General features: G+C 44.9%; 1 protein-coding gene across 7 annotated transcripts in view; it reads left to right on the forward strand.

The window, feature by feature from the left end:
• The window catches only part of DGKA (diacylglycerol kinase alpha), a 75845-nt gene that overhangs the window by 32249 nt on the left and 22904 nt on the right, over nt 1-20692 (forward strand). For 4 of the 7 annotated variants that reach the window (XM_080994496.1, XM_080994500.1, XM_080994497.1 and 1 more), the window contains one exon: nt 7162-7250. The exons of 2 other annotated variants lie outside the window; for them this stretch is intronic. In XM_080994496.1, coding sequence (XP_080850622.1) covers nt 7162-7250 — 89 coding nt within the window. Of the gene's footprint in view, nt 1-1162; nt 1189-7161; nt 7251-20692 lie in introns of those variants that run through there. One more of the 7 variants, XM_080994498.1, reaches the window with a different exon arrangement.

Below are 20692 nucleotides of genomic sequence, written 5' to 3' on the forward strand. Positions count from 1 at the left end.
GGAATATTGAGGCAGAGTGGAGGTTGGGTGGAAGTAGTAAAATGGACTACTGGATGGGATCCAGGAGGATTTAAAAGCAACAACAGCAACCCTCCCCTCCTTGCACTATATTTGGATGAAAAGGAGGTGAGGGGAAAGGACATACTTTGCTATTCACACTCCTGAACCAACCACCAAAACTCATCGCCCATTCCATTCACCACAATGGGCACTTCCAGACTATTGCTGTTTCTTGGTGGGATTCAGTCATAAACCAACATTCAGGTTGCACAACAGTCTCACTCCCCCCCATCCGAAAACTGGACTTCTTGTGATAGGGAAAGTGACAGAGATCCCACTTGCTTGATGCAACATTGTCTAACCTCCCAGTAAACTAGTCAGAATGAATGCTCATTGAAGAGCTCATGTTGTCAAACTTTGCGCAAACCAATAGGGATGAATGTTCTGTTAAGCAGGATATAGCCATGAAATGCTCAGATTTGAAGTTGGCAGCAGCCCTAAACCAGAATCCTCTCCTGCTCCCTTTGCCCACCACCCCACCTCACCGAGGCCTGAACAGTGCTACTAGACTTCTCTTTCAGGCTGTCTCTTATGGGGGTGCATTGCGACATTTAGCTGTGTGTCCCATTTGTCTGTCTAGCCACACAACCATATGCAGGCCTGTACAGGAAGGGGCACCTGGTGTTGTTTCCTTGTTGCAAATCGCAGCGGGGCTGCCCTGAGTGTGTGGTATGGTGAGGAAAGAGGCGCTGTGCTAGTAACAAACAGCTGTGGGAGAAGGAAAGGAGGTGGTTGAGCAGAAAATGATGTGGGGTCAGTTTAGCACAGCCTCTGCAACATGAAGCTTGAGATTGATCTGTGTTTTCCAGAAAGGGGCTGCTGACAGTAGTGTATGCGCACATCCCGCTATTCACTGCTGCTGACAATAAGCAGGTTATCATACTGCTTTTTTTAAAAAAAAATCTGTTTGCCCAGAGATGACAAAGGAGCAAGAGGAATGTGTGCATTCTTTCGGAAGCAGTGCCTCCCTTAGACCACTCACAAGTCTCTTTTTAAAAAAATGTCTGTCTCCAGGTTCTATTTATTTTATTACAACTTCACTGGCAGTGCCAAGGCCACAATGTGGGGGTTAGGCAAAAAAAGTGAACAACAGAACAGGCAATGAAGTGCTTCACAGATGCAAAATAGGTAAGCATCAATCTGATTTTAACCCACGTTTCTTGACCTGTTGGGGGAGTTTTCAAACTCAGAGGATTAGATAGCCATTTCAGGCGCATGTTGCTTCTCACAACACACCACCATACCCCTTTAAGGAATGGCTTGTGCGGCTAACTCAGGACTGAGGGGATGCTGGGTGGCAGCCTGACAAAGGGAAGGCATTGAAAAGAGCTCCTTTTCTTCCTAAATTTTCTTCCTTTTCTACGTGCTTGGATTGCCAACCACAGGGCCTGTCATGTGTCTCTGTGAGAGTGAAGGCACACGGAAGGATCCCACTTGATTATAAAGAGGTTTGGGAGGGAAAGTTTCTGGTCTGCAAGGGTGAAGACAATAACTGTGTAGCCTTGAAAGAGCTAGCAGGGAGCATGATTCAGTGGAAAACAAGGCAGCGGTAATGGGAACAAATAAAGCCCACAGATCCTACCTTCATATTTCACCTTTCTTGCCACTTCAAAGCCAGAAGCAAAATCTAAGAGGGCCTGTGTTGTCTCTTTCCTTTACAGCAGGGGCAGGGAACCTCAGACCCTGCTACAGACTACACCCTCTCACAGGCCCTGCTACACGTCCCAAATACTGTTGTCTGCATGGAGTGTGTCCTATTTTTTGGGGGGGGGGGAATGAATGAATTCCTATGCCCCACAAATAACTCAGAGATGCATTTTAAATAAAAGCACACATTCTACTCATGTAAAAACATCAGGCAGGCCCCATAAATAAGGCCCCACAAATAACCCAGAGTTGCATTTTAAATAAAAGCACACATTCTACTCATGTAAAAACACCAGGCAGGCCCCACAAATAACCCAGAGATGCATTTTAAATAAAAGGACACATTCTATTCATGTAAAAACACACTGATTCCTGGACTGTCCATGGGCCGGACTTAGAAGGCAATAGGGCTGGATCCAGACCCCGGGCCTTAGTTTGCCTACTCATGGCCTAGAGGGAGGATAGTGTCAGTGTAGAAACTAGCCTGCTGTACAATGATGAAATTTAGATTGCTTGCTCCACCCACTTTAACCCACCCACATTTGTCTCTGGCCCTTCGCATCCCTGGTATGTGGCCCTGGGAAAGTGGCCCCTGAACTGAAAAAGGTTATTTAACTCTGCTTTACAGATATCTCCCATGCCCATTCCTTGCTTCTCACCGGTCTGTCATGATTGGACAGGAGAGGAGCGACTGTTATTAGGTCAGTTGTAAACACACACACTTAGCAATTTTGGTTCTACACATCATATGTAGACCTAAGGCCCACAAATGATGTCATGCAAGAGAATCCACAGTCACACTTAACTGTAATGTAAGCATTGCACATTATAGTTGAAATCAAGGGGGCTGGCTGAGCATCGATGCACAGACTAACTGTGGAGTCACAAGCCAGTTATTTTACTCTAAGAACAAAGGAGATGAATGCTTAGCATTGCCCCTGCCATGCTAGTTGTTTTATTTGTTTCTTATCGCTTCTTAATGCACGTCTTCTCATATTCCCTGGAAGTAGGTACATGGTGGTGCCTTGTAACCATGCATCAAATTGTTTTGAAATGACACATGAGGGTGTTGTTAAAAATGTGCGTGGGCAGAAGTACTGCATATTGGATTTGCCACTATTATTTGGGAGCTGAGTGAATAATTTATTAAGTATATTCTTGCCCACCTTTCTCTTTTAAAGAAAGCCATAAATCCTTGAGTGGGTCAAAACCAGTTAACAAATTTCAATCACAAAAATGGTCTCGAAATAAAATTAAGAGCAGCGCATTTAAAAGTACATTGCATCAGCATCCTAAGTGCCTTCTGAAAAAGAAAAGGCTTTTGCTGTTCTTTGGAAAGCAGTAAAAGATTTTGCTTCGCAGGCACCCTGAGGGACAGAGTTCTGCATTGTGACATCAACAGCAGGCAAAGTCCTGTTGGTTGGAACTGCCAGCCTAATCATCGACAGTGTTGGCACGCAGAGCTGGGCTTCCCTAGGTGATCTAAGTGCAGGGCTATTGTTGGCAGTCAGTATCTTTGGGCACTTGCCAAAGCCCACACCTTAGTAGGAGGCTTGCTGCCAATTCCTAGAGCCTTGTGGGCCTCCACCTCCTCCCTTTCTGTGTTGCAGCCTCTTCACCTGCCCTCTCTAAGAAAGGAGAAGGAACAGTAACCTGTATGGGCTTTGGTTTGGTTCTCCCTCTGGAAGGTGGCTTGGGCTGGGGCCAGAGAGAAAGGGAAGCAAATGGGCAGCAACAGTGGTGGAGAAGACATGATAGATACAATTGGGGAGGGAGCCGATTGAGAGCATCCTACACAAGTCCTCCTACCCACACTGGCGGAGGAAGGGGGATACAGTGGGTGCGGCCTGCCCCAGGTGTCATCCCTGAGGGGGGGTGACATTGCCACGCTGCCCCCTTGAGATGCTCGCCGCGGGCGGCGCCCCTCTAGGATGCTAGCCCCGCCCCTGCAGGCAGTTAGCCCCGCCCTCTGGGTGCCACAGCAGCTAGCTCCACCTCTTCCTACCCACACACCTGGAATTGGCATTATCTAACAGTGTGAGGAGGTTTCTCTGCAAAGATGCAGAATGGAAAAAAATTCACAGAACATTTAATGGAAAATTTACCGGTTCTTTATTCACTTGTGGAAAATTCTCAGTTTCGTAAGTTCACTTGTAACAGCAAAAGGATGCCAACGCAATTTTAGGCAAGCCTGGCAGTTTTCAAAGATATAAGCTTTGTTTGTTGAATACTAAGGAAAAGCGCCCAGCTTTGATTGAGTGTTCTAAGAAACGAACAAAAGAAAAATCAGCGGTCAAAATCAATGCAGTTTTGAAAGGATCAGTTTGCCATCTTGAATAAAAACGGTGTTCAGTTGTATCCAAACATAGACAAAAAACCTGTTCCTTGATCTCAGGAACCATCATGCAAAATTTTGTTATGATATATCAAGTAGTGTTCAAATTAATAGAGAATGGACAAAGAGACAACTTTTCAAAAGATATAGCAGACAAGTAAAATGTCATGCTAAATAAGATCATTCTCTAGGGTATCAGAAAATTACTCTGTGCAAACTGAACATTTTCTAATCAAATTACAAATAGTGGTGTCTGTTTTCTGGGGGAGATAATCCAATTCAGAATTTTCCAGAAAACCCACATCACTGTTTGTATGAGAGTAAACATGCTCCTGTAACTAGGCAGATCCGAAGTAATTTAGGGCTTTAAAGATCAGTACCAACACCTTGGAACACTCTGAAACAAACAGATCAGCCCAGTAGTGCAGTTAGGTAATTATTTGCTTTCTAAAATAGATTTTTTTCACTAGTTTTTATAGTAACATTAACAGTACAAAATACAGTAATACAACACAGCTCAGCCATACAATTCATATCGATATCAATTATATATTTCATTAGTCCAATCATGTAGAACATGGGTAGGCAAACTAAGGCCCGGGGGCTGGATCTGGCCCAATCGCTTTCTAAATCCAGCCCGTGGACGGTCCACGAATCAGCATGTTTTTACATGAGTAGAATGTGTCCTTTTATTTAAAATGCATCTCTGGGTTATTTGTGGGGGATAGGAATTCATTCATTTCTCCCCCCCCCCCCCCACAATATAGTCTGGCCCCCCACAAGGTCTGAGGGACAGTGGACCGGCCGCCTGCTGAAAAGGTTTGCTGACCGCTGATGTAGAAGAACAGAAATAAAGTGCTGATTGTGAAATAAATAAGTTACGCATAGGTTCATGCTATATTCGAAATTGTCAGTGCTATTTTCTGGGGGTACTCAGAAGTATGCAGTTCTGGCACCTCCCCTCCAAATGTTCAAAGTATGGCATTTTCCGTAACAACTTTATTGTGAATACTGGCACCTTTTTTTTTCCTACAAAAAAATAAAGCATTGGATATGGTATACAATTTACTGCAGGAAATTCCTCTATAATGTTCCGTGTGAAAGGCTGGACTGCAGTTAACATTCTCCCTGGTGGTATATATGAAACACAGCTAGACCAGCGTTCATGGAATAGCATTTTCATTTTTTCTACAGTTAGGTAATTCTAGACTTAATGGTCTTTTACACAGCCTTTTCAGAAGGTAGCGTTTATTACTTCACTTTCAAATGTGGTAAGCCAGCCTTCCTCATTTGTCCCCCCACATCCCCATTCTGCAGAGCAGGGACCTGGCAGGGACCTGCCAAGTACTTCCCTGTCAGCTCAGCACAGTGCTGGATTTATGTATAAGCTAAACAAGCTATAGCTTAGGGCCCCACTCTCTTGGGGGCCCCCAAAAAAATTAAAGGAAAAAAACCACTGGATGTACATTTCCAAAATATAAGATAAAAAACAAATAAAATAAAACATGCAGCAACAGTGCCAAATGGCTTTAGATACCTATTAGGTCATGGGTAGGCAAACTAAGGCCCAGGGGCCAGATCCAGCCCAATCGCTTTCTAAATCTGGCCCGCGGACGGCCTGGGAATCAGCATGTTTTTACATGAGTGGAACATGGGTAGAATGAGTAGAATGTGTGTTCTCGAAGCTACCAGCATGAGTTTGACCAAACTGCGGGAGGCAGTGGAAGACAGGAGTGCCTGGCGTGCTCTGGTCCATGGGGTCACGAAGAGTCGGTCACGACTAAATGACTAAACAACAACAGAATGTGTGCTTTTATTTAAAATGCATCTCTGGGTTATTTGTGGGGCGTAGGAATTCATTTCCCCCCCCCAAAAAAAAATACAGTCCTGCCCCCCACAAGGTCTGAGGGACAGTGGACTGCTGAAAAAGTTTGCTGACCCCTGTATTAGATCCATAAATTACCATATAACATATATTCAACACAAAAAAACAGCGACAATTTGTTGTTGACAAAGGACAGCTGGACATATAAAGGGCCCCATTACCTTCAGTAGCTTTGGGCCTCATCAAACCTAAATCTGACCCTGGCTCAGCAGCATCCCTGGATAAGCCAGGAAGGTCTTGTATTGGAATAATCATTTCACACACTTCTTTCCACTGCTATAGTTGCTCTCTTGATTCCTTCCCGCTCTCGCAGTTACGCTTTTCTAATATTGCTTGCAACGGTTTCCAATTACAAAAGTAAGTCTGAGCGTGGCAAACAAACACTAGCGATGCATCCTCAGGGGACAGCCCACGTAATTCAACTTGCAGAAACACGGGGGTGGGGGTGAGCAGCGTGCGATGAAAGGATCAAAGAAAAAGATGCAGTTGCAAGATAAATAAAGTGTGAGAGAGAGACTTGCTTCCGTTGCCTGAACTGCAGGCAACTGGGTCTTACCCCCAACAGGTGGTTTATTGTACCTCCTGTCAGATGCAGCAGCTGCATAAGCCACAGATGGAAATATAACATCTTCAGAGTTATTAGGTGTGATTCTGGTTTAATCTAGGTTCATGGGATCCTTGAAGGCGGAAAAACATTGAAGTCCCCTTGAATCTGCAAAGTGGCAGATCGGTGCAAGCCCTAGGTGTTTGTTCTGCAAGAAATCTGGTTTCTAGGTGATGGAGAGGAAGGAGTGGGTGGAAGAACTCTTGCAAATGGTGCAAGCGGGGAGCAGGAACAGCCCCTCAGGCTGAGGATCCCTACATCTGAACACTAAATCGCACCTCTCACCAATGGAAGAGCACAGAGAGTTGCAACCTAATGTTTGCCGTTTGGGGGGCGTTGAAAGTAGACGCAAAAGGAAAATCACACTAACTTACTATAGAACCAGCCTTCTCCAATATGGGGCCCTCCAGATGTGTTGGACTACAATTCTCATCGGCCCCAGGCAGCATGGCTGTACTGATGGTACCCCAAAACATGGCTGGTGAAGACTGAGCTTATGCTAGTGTCATAGTTTAGAGTTCAGTCTACTAAACTTTAGCATGTTTATGAGAATTCAATAGGACTTCTGAGTAGACGTGGCTAGGATTGTGCTTTTGATTACCTTCCTACCTCTCACTTTTACACCAACAGGTTGGACCCAGAAGGCTCACCTGCCTTTTTCCACGAGGAGCCACACCGAAAGATCCTAGGTGCCTGGGGATTCCATTTTTCAGAAGCAGGTTAGAAGGACTTTTTCTTCCCACTGTTAACTTGATTCACATGTAGTGTTAGAAACTCATATATATAAGCTAGGCGCCAGATGACTCCTTAAATCAAGGTTACAATCGCCAGAACGGAATGTCTAGCTGCCATTTTTGGGTAAGATGGCTTTAAAGTCTTTATTTTTCAAGTGGTGGGCTGACTGATTGATTCTCAGTTAAACATCTGGCTAGTTCAGATGACAACCTTGAGCTAGGTTAAGAACTTTAAGAACTTAAAAGAAGAAAAGTCACTTGATCCAGGGGCAGTCCACATATATATTGGCCTCTTCCGACCTCTTTTTCATAATGGGGACTGCTCCTTCTCAGGCTGCACAAAAAAAGCATTTTGGTTCCTGCAAATCCATTCCAATTGTGCAGATAAAATATAACCGGTAGAATTCTACAGCATGCAGTATTAGTGTGTGAAAACAGTCCAGATCCAATGATCCCCAGGCATGCACCTCCAGATGGTGGAGTTGTCAGGCACTAGCCTAACACCCAGGCATCTTCACTTGGTCGCAAGTGGTTGATAGCCAGGTGCAAAATGCGCTTGGTGCCTGGCTAATATTGAACACTGTTCACATGTACAAGAGTTTTAACACTAATGGTATCATGAACATGAATGCATACCCATATGAGCAATGTTGAGGGAAGATGAAAGGAGCCTGAAAGGGCCAATTAACAGACATTGACAGGGAGCGAAGATTCCAGTGAGTCTATGTGGCGAAGCTGCAGCGTTTCATAACAGAAGGCACAAGGCTTAATTACTGAGATGGATGGGGATAATAGCTGGTGGGGACAGCTATGGGAATCCTACTTACAATTCAACAAACCCAGGATCAGGCACAATAAGACAGGTTGCTTGGCTAGGATCTCAGAAAATAAGATTGCTTAAAACAAAAATGCCTTAGAGCCCGCCCAGTGTACATTTCTCCTTGATTGTAATGCTCAGAACACCACCACAAAGGGTTAAGTCTCTTCTTTCCTGAGGGTTAAACTCAGCAAACCCTCCAGATGCTTAGAGGGGAATCTAGGCAAAAGAAGAAGAAGAAAAAGCTTTCTTATAAATCTTTAGAAATGTGAGGCCTCAAGTCTGAGCAAATAAGCACACTCTTCCTTGTTTTCCTAGGTGTTTATGGGGCTGGGATAGAGAGGGAAAGCAAAACACTCACCTCACGGTTTAGTTATAGCGACAAAGTCTGCTGGTATCCCATTCAGCAGCCTGGGAAGGCTGGGCTTGAAACCAGATAGCAAGACACTGTGGCCAAATTTGTTTCTTGGAGATGGTTGTAGCTAGAGAGTAACCCATCATGAGCAGAAACGGGAAATCCTAGCTTCCTCACGGTCCTTTTATTTTACTACTTTGCTGATTGCTTCCGACTTCAAAGGGTGTGTGCACATAAATGGCCTTTTATATTTGTTGTGTTCCCATCTCAGTATTTAATTGCATCTCTGTTGTGTGTATAGAAATTGAAGGATGGATGTGTTCATATGCGGATTTTCCATTTCAGGTGTTTAGGTTGTCTGTGGTCCTTTTTCTGTTTTTGAGTAAGTTTGGTGCCATTTGTGGTTGTTGTCTATTGAAGAAAAAAAAGCAAGTAATTAATTATTAGTATTTAATTATTAGTGTGCTTGGTGCTGCACAAATTGACAAGAGTTTCTGTCCCTAAGGAACCTACAGTCTAAAATTTGACCTAAAGGTAAGCAACAGTGGAAGTGGAGGCAGGGGAACATAATAAAGAAATATATGTATATGAGTTACACCCTTGCTGTAGGTGGGCTGTGCGGCCTTCCAGATGTTGCTGGACTCCAGATCCCATCAGCCCTAACCAGCATGGCCAATGGTCAATGATGAGGGGAGCTGTAGTTAAAAATACATCATGAGGGGCAAATGTTCCACACCCATGCTCTAGAGCATGGGGTCCAGGAGGCTGTGCCAAAGACTTACTAGGCTGGGTTTTGAGGAGAGGTGTCAAGTAAAGTAGGAAGAGTGTTCTAGGAAGCAGCTCCAGGTATACAAGCCGCCAAGGGAGAAAATGTGAAGGTTTTTTGGTTGGTTGGTTGGTTTGAAGGACCAGGAGACTTTCACATTGTGGTGGGTGGTGGAGCTTCAGGAACCAAGTTCATGAGCAGGGAATGCAATTTTTACTCTCTCTTCTTAAAGGTTTCCTGAAATCTTAGTTTAAGCTACATGTGGGCTTTTGGGTCAAGTGAAAAATATTACACACACACACACACACACAGATGCCGCTGGTGCTCTCAAGGTCTTCTCCTGCTGCCCATAAAGCCTCCTAAGGTGGTGAAGCTGGCTACCTTTTTCTCCCTTGAAAAGCACATGGAACCGAAGGAGGAAGTTAGAAGACTGACTCTCTTTCCCACTTCCTCTTTCATCTCTATGCGCTTCCCAAAGCTCAGATTAATTCTACTGGAGGTGGCCAGGGCAGGTGCCAAGATTAAGGGGGAGGTTGTCAGCATTTAAAGACTCCTCTGGAGGCATTGGGCTCTACTAGCCTGTTGTACCAGTGGAAGCCACTGTAAGGATTCCCGCTAGCACAATGCGAATTTTCACCTGTTCACCTCCTGCTTCCACCCTGCACAATCCCCAAATCTGCTCTGGAGGGATGGGGGAACACCCAGACCAGATTTTGGGTGGTGCTGGCAGAAGGAAGGAGGAGGTTCCCTTGCACAAGGAAAACCTTTCCACTGATGCAACCTTTGCCATAGCACTAGGCTGAACACAACCCATCCAGCATGAATCATTTGCGTTGCTTTTTGTGTCTTGCTTCGTCCTCATGAAGACATTAACTTGAGTGCTTTATTCATGCTTTAAAAAGAATTTTTAAAAGAATTGGCTAGGTTGCCACTACTTGAAGTAAGCATCACTTAGAGCTCAATCAGACTTTGGTGCCACATTTCTAGGTTTGCGCTTTAAAGCTCTCCCTGCAAAAGCTTGCTCTTTACCTCTAAATCAGAGTAAATGGCATCTGCAGAAAACTTGATTTGCAATTAGTTCTGATTCTGCATTAAGGAGTGGGTTTTCTTGGGGAAAGTGATGGGGCATGGTGCTTAAAAGCATGGATGTGTGCCTAGAAAGTACAGGGCAAAAGCTAAGTGTGGATGAGCCCTTAGCTGCTGATGGAAAAAAGTGTTATATAAGAGCCTAGGAGAACCCCAAGCCCTATCTGCTTTATACATTTAAAGCAGTACTCATACCACTTTAAACAGTCATGGAATCCTGGGAACTGTAATCCCCCCCCCCATAATTTTAATTGTTTTTCATGTTAATGTAAGAACAACATGTAAGTACAGTAATTTGTCCAGTGGTAGGTACATTCTTATTAAGTTTCATATGCAGTACACAAGGAATACAGTGGTACCTTGGAAGTCAAACAGAATCCGTTCCGGAAGTCTGTTTGACTTCCAAAACAGTTCGGAAACCAAGGCGTGGCTTCACGATTGCAGCCAATCGGAAGCCATGGAAGTCACGACGGACGTTCGGGTTCCAAAGAACGTTTGCAAATTGGAACAATCACTTCTGGGTTTGCGGCGTTCGGGACCCAAAACGTTCGTCTTGCAAGTTGTTTGAGATCCAAGGTACAACTGTATGTTTATTTATGCATTATCAAGTATCCTCTCCATAGTGTTTCTTGTGTTGGGGGTATAATAAAAGTATCTTCTGTCTCATTTATAAAGGAAAAGAAAGGAAGCCAAATCTCACCAAAAGTGTCTGTCCTTTCAGTGCCTTTAATTACCCTCCTATGCCGAGTAAAGCATTCCGATAGCCACGTCTCAAATATTATTTAACCAGATTTCAATGGGGATTTGGGAACTGTAGTTTATTACGGGTGCTGGTTGTTTGTGCCATATATGACAATGTTTTCAGTGTGTTCTAGATGCCCCTGTTCCATAAAGTACCTAATATGCATATTGCATATGCGGTGGTCTTGAGTCAGAGAAGTGTTTTCTTTTGCTCTAGGCTTTAGAGATGTAAAAAGTATGCTGTTGTCACTCCCTTCAGCCATATAATTTTAAACATAGTTCCCAACTCCACCCAGCTTACAGACAGACTAGTAGTGCATTCTTGGTCTTATTTTTGGCAGACAAGGTTGTGTTGGTGGTCCATGGCTCACTGTGTTTTGGCAGGGCTGTGGTACGACTGCCTCCATTTGGTGCTGTGTGAGGCATATTCCCCGGAAAGAGACATCTCACCTCTCTTAGCTATCATCATCATCAGTTAACGTCCATTGCCCTTTGAACAGACAGCATGCTATGACTTTCTAGTTGAGATTGCCCAGAGCTGGAAACTAGGTATATCCAGGGGTTCCCTCCCCAGCAATTTGAGGTCATTGGTGGGGGAGAGCTGGGACAGTGATCTCTGGCTCCTCTCCCTCCAGCATCTGGTTTGCATTGTGTACGCCTGGCCCCTGGAGCCAAGGGCATCTGCCATAAAGCTAAAATTAGCACAGGATGTTGATCTAGTTAGCGGGATTTGGTAACTCCAAGCTCCTGGGCTGGCTCCAGAGATGAGTCAGTTCTCCTCCTCAACCCTGCTGCTCAGACCTCTGTGCACATTTGATCAGATGCTGGTCCTGCGCAGCAAGGCTCTTTGGGACCACTTTTCTTTGCTCTGGTTTCTGCATCGGTTGGTAGTGCTAAAGGAAAGTCTTGCTTCTTCCCCACATCTCAGGGGTTTCCAAACTGTGGTCCATGAATCACTAGTTGTCTGTGAGCTTCATTCAGGTGGTATGTTGATTTTTGGCTGAAGATGGGAAGTGATACATGTATTACATGAAATAGCCATATGTATTTTTCATTTCATTTTCCTTTTTTTTTTCCTTCTATGGGATTGTATTACAGTTTGAGATGGAATCTAGCACAGCATCTAGCACAGCACATTACAATTGCTACAATAGGTAGTGAAATCATTAAGTGGCCCTTTAGGGCTCTTAGCAATTGTCAAGTGGTCCATCAAGGAAGAAATTTTGGGAAACACTGCTCCATCTTTCTTGCTGCTCTGTTTCACTTTGTCCGAGGAACAGCCTCTTTTCAGCATTTAGGGCTGTGCAGCAGAATAAGTCTCTTTTTGTCTCTCTTGCGCTTGTCAGCACATGTCTCTCCGGCTATTGGCAAAGCCACGGTGTCGGGCAAGGTTTTTTCAAGTCTTGCACAGTTGAGCTGGGTGTGGGTGGGTGTCCTTGCCTAGTGAATCATTTCAATGTGTCCACTCATCATTGCCTCCCATTCTGAAATAGCGGAGGAATAGCAAGAGCAGGCAGACCTAGACCACCGGATATTTGAGTTGGTAGGATTATACCTACAGGCTCAAATGTTCATAGCATTATAAAAACCAATATCCTTATTTGTAGGACCTTCCACCCCCCTCTGTACTTCTTTTTTTAAACCATTGGTCCATGTTCTCTCTTACACATCTGCTCCAACCCCCTATGCTGTTTAGTGTGGCCATTAAGGGAGCTGAGATCTAGAACTTAAGTAGCTGGGAATCTGATTTCACAGATCCATATTGCAAAATCCAGGATACTTAATTTGAGTCATTTTAAAATTACTGACCATTATGCACTCCGTGTAAATTGCATTTGGGGGTTGAGTCCATCTGAACAATGATATCCATGTCTCTGAGAGATGGAATGCACTAACGTGGTTGCTGCTGAGTTGATTCCATAGAATGAAGGGGAAAGTAGCAATATATGATGGAAATATAATCAACTAGGGGCATGTCTTATGAAAACTCCTTGGTATGAATGAGAACTCGGGAACCACAATAATGACTGATTATCTTTTATTGCATAAGCTATAGTTGCTTATAAGTTGAAAGCTTTTGAACCCAAAGTAATCCCCCCCACCCATTTTTCTCTAATGTGGACTTGCATATCTATTGAGAAGATGCCAGATTTCTGTGCTTAATATCAGATAAGCTAGTGGGCCTTGTAGTTTTAAAACACCTTTCTTCAGGGAGCACCCTTGCTAGCCAAAGCTGGATGTAGGAAGCAGAGGAAGTTGGAAGGGTTTTAAAAACAGCAATGTAACTTCAGCTGAAGCAGCTTGAACCAGCATCCACCTACTGCCATGATCACCTGAAAGGTGCCAAATACATCTTTAGGCTTTGATCTGCTGTCCAGTTAAGTTTCATAATGGAGAAGGGCAGTTTAATTGCAAAATGGAAAAGGGGGTTAAAAACTATGTGGTAGTACAGTGAGGATAAATTTATCTTTTAATTTACAGGAGTGTGCAGCTGGAACTAAAACTGCCTCCACAGGAAAAAGGAGGGAGAGAAAAACCTAACAGCAGCAGGAAAAAAAAGTATATTGAGTTTGTCATTATTTCAAGTAGCAAGTTATGATTTACAGCCTTGACAGATAAATTACTTACTTACTTAAAATTAAAAAGTAGCAAATGCTGAGTGTTCATTTTCGAAATTCAGACTTCACACAAACACACACACAAACTCTTAAGAAAAAAACTGCATGGCAAGGCAGAGGCCTGTTGACTACAATAGAACTGGAAAAGCAAATCTATAATTTGAACTTGCTTCACTAAAAGACGTGCCAGAGAGGGAAAGGATCCTTCACTGCTTTGCTGGGTACAGCTTCACAAGCCATATTGGGTTGTTTGGCTGTTCTGGATGAAGTCGCACTCTCTTTGATGGATCAGTTGTGCATTTGGGGAGTGCTCCTGGAACCATCTCTGTCACTAAAAACTCCAAGTGACCTCTGTGGCAAAGAGCACCTATGACCAGCTTTGGTTGGTATTACAGCTTGCTCTTTCCTGAATAGGGTAGCTTGGCCACTGCTGGTCATGCGTTGGTATCCACACGCTTAGGTTTCTGTAATGTGCTATATCTGTGGCTGTCCTAGCAGCCAGCACAGAAACTGCAGCTAAGTGCAGGATCCAGCAGCTGTAGTGCTAAATGGGGCACCCAGGTATGTACATACTTCACTTGTGCTGAAGGAACTGCACTGGCTGCCTAGTGGCTACCGGACAACACTCAAAAGTGTTGTTGCGGACATATAGAAAATTCTGAACAACTTGGCTCCAGGATGCTTGGCAGACTGCTTTCCCCTATATAACCCTAGTCAATCCCTACAGTCATACAATCATAGCTTCAGAGGAGGTCCTTTCAAACTCTGCTTACAGCACTGCCAGTTCTCAAGGCTAGGTGCTTTTTCCTTCACCCGCTACAGCTCCAGAACTCCCGCGCCTTCTTCCTAGCTCGTCATTCCTGGGCTGGGCTGATTTGCTGGCTGCATGGAAGAGAGCATCGCACTGAGAGCATGGAGTGCTCATGGGATTATTTATTGGCTGTTGGAGTGGCTTCATAGCTTAGCACTTGCTGAAGGAGATTCTGGGGCCTTCCTTAAAGAGACAGATTTCCAAGCTTATTATCTCAGTGGATCCTCCTGACCTTAAAAAGTATGAAATTCTGGCTGAGGCTCCAGCTGACTAACTCTCCTCCCAGAATGCACTTGGGGCATCCTGTGTATGGCAGTATTGTTTTAGCAGCGGGAACCATGTTCGTTTTCAGCAGCCAAACTGCTGTTATTCAGCGCCTACAATAACCTTGGCAGATGTTGTTGTGGTTGCCGCGGAAACGTTTCCTTTTTGTCATAGCCCACGTGAAATTTATTGTTTTATTTAGGTCCTGACAAGCAGGTTGCAGTAGGGAAGGCCAGAGTGTCACCTCGCAAGGAGGGGACATGTACTCAGAGCAGCCCAACCTCTTGTGTCTCCCACAAGCACCGGCTTTGGCCAGCTTTATGCTGTCTAGTAGTGTACCGGCCCCGTCCTCGCCCCCCTCAGAAAATACGAAATTCCTGACTAAACCATCCATTAATTCTGCAACCACAAATCCTCAGTATTTGAATGGCAAAGCCATGCCTATATTCACATGTTTTATTTAACTGGCAGACCTTACGTACACAGTTGTATAATTTTATGGTTTGAATTTTTCCGTTTTATGTTCTGCTTTATTTCCTTTTTTGTCAGAGACGGGAGAGAATTGGCAGAAAGCTGTAGGACACACAGGAACAGTTAAGAGCTGGGAAGAAGCAACAGGCTGGGCGGGAATAAGGAGCTTGTGGGCCTGTCTCCCCAAGCCATCTTTGCTCATCCCTCTCTCCTCCTAGTGTAAATCAGTCTTTCAAAGTGTGCCCAGAGCTGTTACAGTAGCTCTTGGTATATGTCGGTGTTGCTGTTGCAAGTGCCTCCAGGATAAACTACCTAGGCTGTGGCAAAAAACACACACAGCCATCCCAGACTCATAGAAAACCCAGAGCACTTTTTAAAGCAGAACTGTCTTTCAAGGCCTTCCTCCCTGCACAAGGCAGGGCAGCTGTGGCTTAACAAGAGCAGTGCCAGAATCAGTGTCTCACAGCAGTCTAAATGGTTGGGGCAGTCCAGAGTCTCAACAGAGGGGCAACATTAGAGGAAAGGTCCAGTGACTAGCTAGGTGGCAGGGCGGCACAAGTCAGGGAATCCTAGAATCTTAGAATTGTAGAATTGGAAGAGACCCTGAGGGTCATCTAGTTCAACCTCCTGCAATGCAGGAATCTCAGCTAGATCATACGTGACAGATGACCATCTAACTTCTTTTTAAAAACCTCCAAGGAAGGAGAGTCCGCCACCTCTCGTGGGAGTCTGCCAGAAAGTTCTTCCTGAGCTCCTTTCAAAACCATTGGTTTGGGTCCCACCCTCCAGAGCGGATGAAAACACAAGCTTGCTCCATTCTGGTACAGAGATGTTGTTTGTGCAACCATATGTCACTGGGGCAAAGATGTTGTGCCTGGAACAGAAGGCTTTTAAACTCGAACCTTCACATTGCTTGCAGGTTTGGTCTACTCTTAAGGAGTGGCTTACTCACCAGTGTTTATTTACTCTCAAAGAGCCTTTGTTCCTCAGATGGGCACTTTGGCATTTGGCAGTCAACTGAGCCTGCCCCTTTAGGGCTCAATGGCAGCTTGGCGTCTGCCTGATTCCAAGATAGGGCTACATTTGCCACGGGAAGAAGGTTATATCGCCATTTTTCCTGAGGACCCGGGACCTTCCTAGTCTCCCTCGCAGTCTCTTCTCACAGAGTATTTTAGTCTGGGGCGCCCCAAAGAGAATTCCTCCAGCAGGGGTATGGCACCTTTGAGACCCTGATCTCCATTACTGGTATTTGACATGAGAAATTTGAGGTGCATATCCGCCAAATACAGTTCCCCTATATAACCCTTGAAAGAGGAGGATGTTAGAAAGTTCATTTTTCTTAGACCCATGTCTAGTCAAGTCGCATCATCTTCTATTCTTTGGCACTAGAGTGAACTAGTTGCTTCCTTTGGACTGAGATTTTTGGCTCCCTCATCTCAGAGTTGGCAGTGCCATGGAACAAGTAATGGGGGAAGTTGCTCCTGGTGCCCTCATGTAGCAAGGATGAAGAACCTAGGACCCAATGCTTCCCTCCTGGACTTTCTATCTGGCCCTCAGAATTCTTCCCAGGCCACACCCCTCTCTGGTGAGCTGCACATATCCTAAGTGCTTTCGCCTGACCAGAATGTGTCCTTTCACTCTGATAATGCCTTTTGCTTACCCGGATGGGGGATAGAGAGGTGAGTGTGGAGAAACTAACCTCCAGTACAAAGGTAGACATCTATATTTGTTGCTCTGCCTATTTTTTGCCCAGTGCTTTATCTGGAAAAAGTTCATCTGCCATCACCCTGTCCTGCAGAAAGGACTATCTGTTCACATGGCTTTAGCGGTTATTTCTTGAAGCAAGGCATGATGACAGTGTGTTTCAGTTCTCCAAGTGATAAGTGTATCATTTCCTAAAAACTTTCCCTGCAAAGGAGGCAGGGGTGCCAACTGGAATAAAACATTGTGGGGGCCCAGGTATGCCCTACCCTGCATAACTGATCACATGACATGGTGCACGCACACCATTTGAATGGCAATGTCCATCAACTTTGGAGGTGAGCCTCCAGCCCCCTCAAAAATGTTATTGCAAGGGCCGAAGCCCCTATGGCCCCTCGGAGTTGGCTCCTATGAAAGAAGGTATGGGGTGGGAAAATCAACGCAAGTCACTCTCAGTTTCTTGGGCCTGCACAGATTTTGCCCTGATTTGGTCTCTTCTGAGCTGGCTGCTGAATCTGTCTTTTTAAACCTTTTTTTACACAAATACTCCATGCCTTTCAGTTCTCTTTCCTACAAGTTCAGCTTTCAAAAAGCTGCCCTCAGTGCCCCACATTATTTGGGAAGTGCAAGAGACTGTGAAGAGCTGTTTCTGCGTGTTTATTACACATATAGACCACCTTTTCTCCCAAGGAGCTCATGGCTCTCCTCCCGCCCCATTTCATCCTCACAGCAACCCTGTGTGGTAGGTTAGGCTGAGAGATGGTGACTGGCCCCAGGTCGCCTAGTGAGCTTCATGGCTGAGTAGGGATCCGAACCCTGGTCTCCCAGGTCATAGTCCAACACTCTAACCATTACACCACACTGGCAGTGCTAGGGTTGGCAGGCACAGAAAGAGAAGGAGTTCTTGTGTCTTTAAATAACTTGAGTATGTGGGAGAAACTGCAAGTGCTAGCAACGACCTTCTCCATCCCACCCTCTTCACCTGTGATTCCAGCATACCCTCAAATTTCTCGGGAGTCTCATACCATACCCCCATACCCTCCATCATTTCTCCAGTGAAAATAGGGATGTGCTAAGAATAGGGATGTGCTAAGAATAGTGGAGGGACGCGGGTGGCGCTGTGGGTTAAACCACTGAGCCTAGGACTTGCCGATCAGAAGGTTGGCGGTTCAAATCCCCACGACGGGGTGAGCTCCCGTTGCTCGGTCCCTGCTCCTGCCAACCTAGCAGTTCGAAAGCACGTCAAAGTGCAAGTAGATAAATAGCTACCGCTCCGGCAGGAAGGTAAACGGCGTTTCCGTGCGCTGCTCTGGTTCGCCAGAAGCGGCTTAGTCATGCTGGCCACATGACCCGGAAGCTGTACGCTGGCTCCCTCGGCCAATAAAGCAAGATGAGCGCTCCAACCCCAGAGTCGGTCACAACTGGACATAGTGGAGAATAGGGACACTTGGAGGGTCTGTTCCAGGGCCCTGTCCTGTTATCCCTGTGCTGCTGATGAATATCATGAAAACTAGCATCAGGAGAGAAGGGGTTTGAGGCAGTGAAGGAGCAAACCTGGGGATCAGAGAAAGATCTGGAAAAGCTGTGGCTGAGAAATGCAGCCAGAGAGGGAAGGGTGGAGAGGAGGGAAAGTGGGGATTTGCGTGGGCCTTAAAAAATGGCTCTTAAGAGTCAGAGTGGGCCCTTCCTGTCCTTAATCCCTTAACAGTGGTAATTGCAATTAGCCCTATTAGCACTAATGGGTCTGAGTACAGGGCTTTTCTCTCCATGCCCAGCAGAGAGAGTGGAGTGCTCTTGAGCATTGCAAAGTAAGGCAGAGGGATCTGCCTGAGCATGAATTAATGATTCTCATGGGAGGTTCCTGCCTGCAGGGTGGTAAATAGCAGATGGACCAAGTGCGGGAATGAAACTGGAAAAAATCTTGACAGCAGAAAGTGTTGGCTCTTAAACCAAAGGAGAGGGGCTTGGATAGCAAGAGAGGGAAACTGAGGCATAGGAAGGAGTATTGATGCAACAGGTTAGCAAACATAAATATCTGCATTGCAACTGGCAGTGCTCACTCTAGATCAGGTATAAAGCACCTTCCTTTGTTAAGTCTTCTGTTCCAGGCACAACATTTTTCCACCACTAATGTCCCGTTGCTGGAACACCTTTGCACTAGTTATATACAGAGTCTAAAATTATTCATTGCTTGTTCTGCTCTATGCTTGTAGGTTAGGTAAGTATTATTATCCTCATACTGCAGACCAGAGGCTGAAAGAAAAAAGCCTCATCAAATCGTGCAGAAGCAGAAGGCAATATTTGAATCGAGGGATTTCCTGGTTCACAGCCTCATTGCTACTAGAAAGTCTAGAGTTTGGTACTGGGATATATTTTCCCCTGAAGCCTTTGGCAAAAACCTATTATTAGCACAAACAATTTTGTACACCAAAAACCTTGCTGTAACTAAGCCTAAGTATGTATATCTGAAATAATTGAAACAAAATAATAAAAAAAATCCTTCCAGTAGCACCTTAGAGACCAACTAAGTTTGTTACTGGTATGAGCTTTTGTGTGCATGCACACTTCTTCAGGTCTGAAAAAGCTCATACCAATAACAAACTTAGTTGTTCTCTAGGTGCTACTGGAAGGAATTTTTTTTTTTTGCTTCAACTACGGCAGACCATCATGGCTGCCTACCTGTAACTTGAAATAATTGTTTAGTCTTTCCCTGTTTCTGTTCTACTTCAGTGTCTCCCTTGTGTTGATACATAGATTTTAAGCCCCTTAGGGCTAGGTGCTGTTCCCTTGCAGTTTGTAAAGTGTTGTGTGTATGAAAGGTGTCTTCTTGTTGTTGCTGTTTACAAACTGGCTACATTTGAATGAATTTGCTTAAGTTACATAGTGAACCCAGCTTGGGCAATTTTAGAATATACTGGGCGCTCCATCTACTCCTCTCTCCCTTTCTTTGAACTACGTAGCAGAAGTTGCCCATGTATTTAAAATCCAGAAACAACCCAGAAAACTATATAACATTAATTAAATGTGCACACCTAGATGAACCTGGATAAATGCACACCCAGAGGGAGCTTTTGCTTGGTTCTGCGCCACCCTTCTCCTAAAGTGTGTGGCAGATTCTGAAAGAACTTCAAAATGGCTTGTTTGGCTCATGAAAGAAAGATTTGAGAAGGGTTACAATGACGGGAAAGCATAAGAATCATACATAGCTGAGGCAAGGCTAAATCGTCGTTAAAGCTTTTAAGTAATCTCAGGGGTCTCCACTAAAACTCAGTTTTTATTTTTGCACAACTTATTGATCTGTGGAACTCACTGCCATGGGATTTGGTGAAGGCCTGCAGCATAAATGGGCTTTTTTTAAAAAGAGGGTTCTAACTATATTTAATGAAGGCTAAAGGTATCAGGGAAGGTAGCTTTCTGCTCAGGTCCTCTTTAAGCACGAAGTTGCTGGAAGCTGTGATTGATGAACTGGAACATAATTATTGAGCATCTCTCCTGAAGCATCCCAAATAGGCTACTGTTGGCGACGACTAAGGCTGGACCTTAATTGATACTTTCCGAGTGTTGCTTTCAGCTTCCCAAACTCCCCTTGATGAAGTGAGCCTCCGCAGTGTGCCAGCCTGGCTGGCTCCCTTCAGATCCCCCGCCCTTGCACTCGCTTGCCAGGATCGCATCCCTGTGAAATGTGTGGAGCTCCCAGCAATAACGCACGAAACCTTGGCACGGTGACTCTTCTCCTTTAAATATTAATGGGGCTGGCACCATCTGCGGCAAAAGGGTATAAATTTGCCTAACTGTTT

Source organism: Podarcis pityusensis, assembly GCF_964106645.2.
Source record: "Podarcis pityusensis genome assembly, chromosome: 2".
In the NCBI taxonomy this organism is placed as follows: domain Eukaryota; kingdom Metazoa; phylum Chordata; class Lepidosauria; order Squamata; family Lacertidae; genus Podarcis; species Podarcis pityusensis.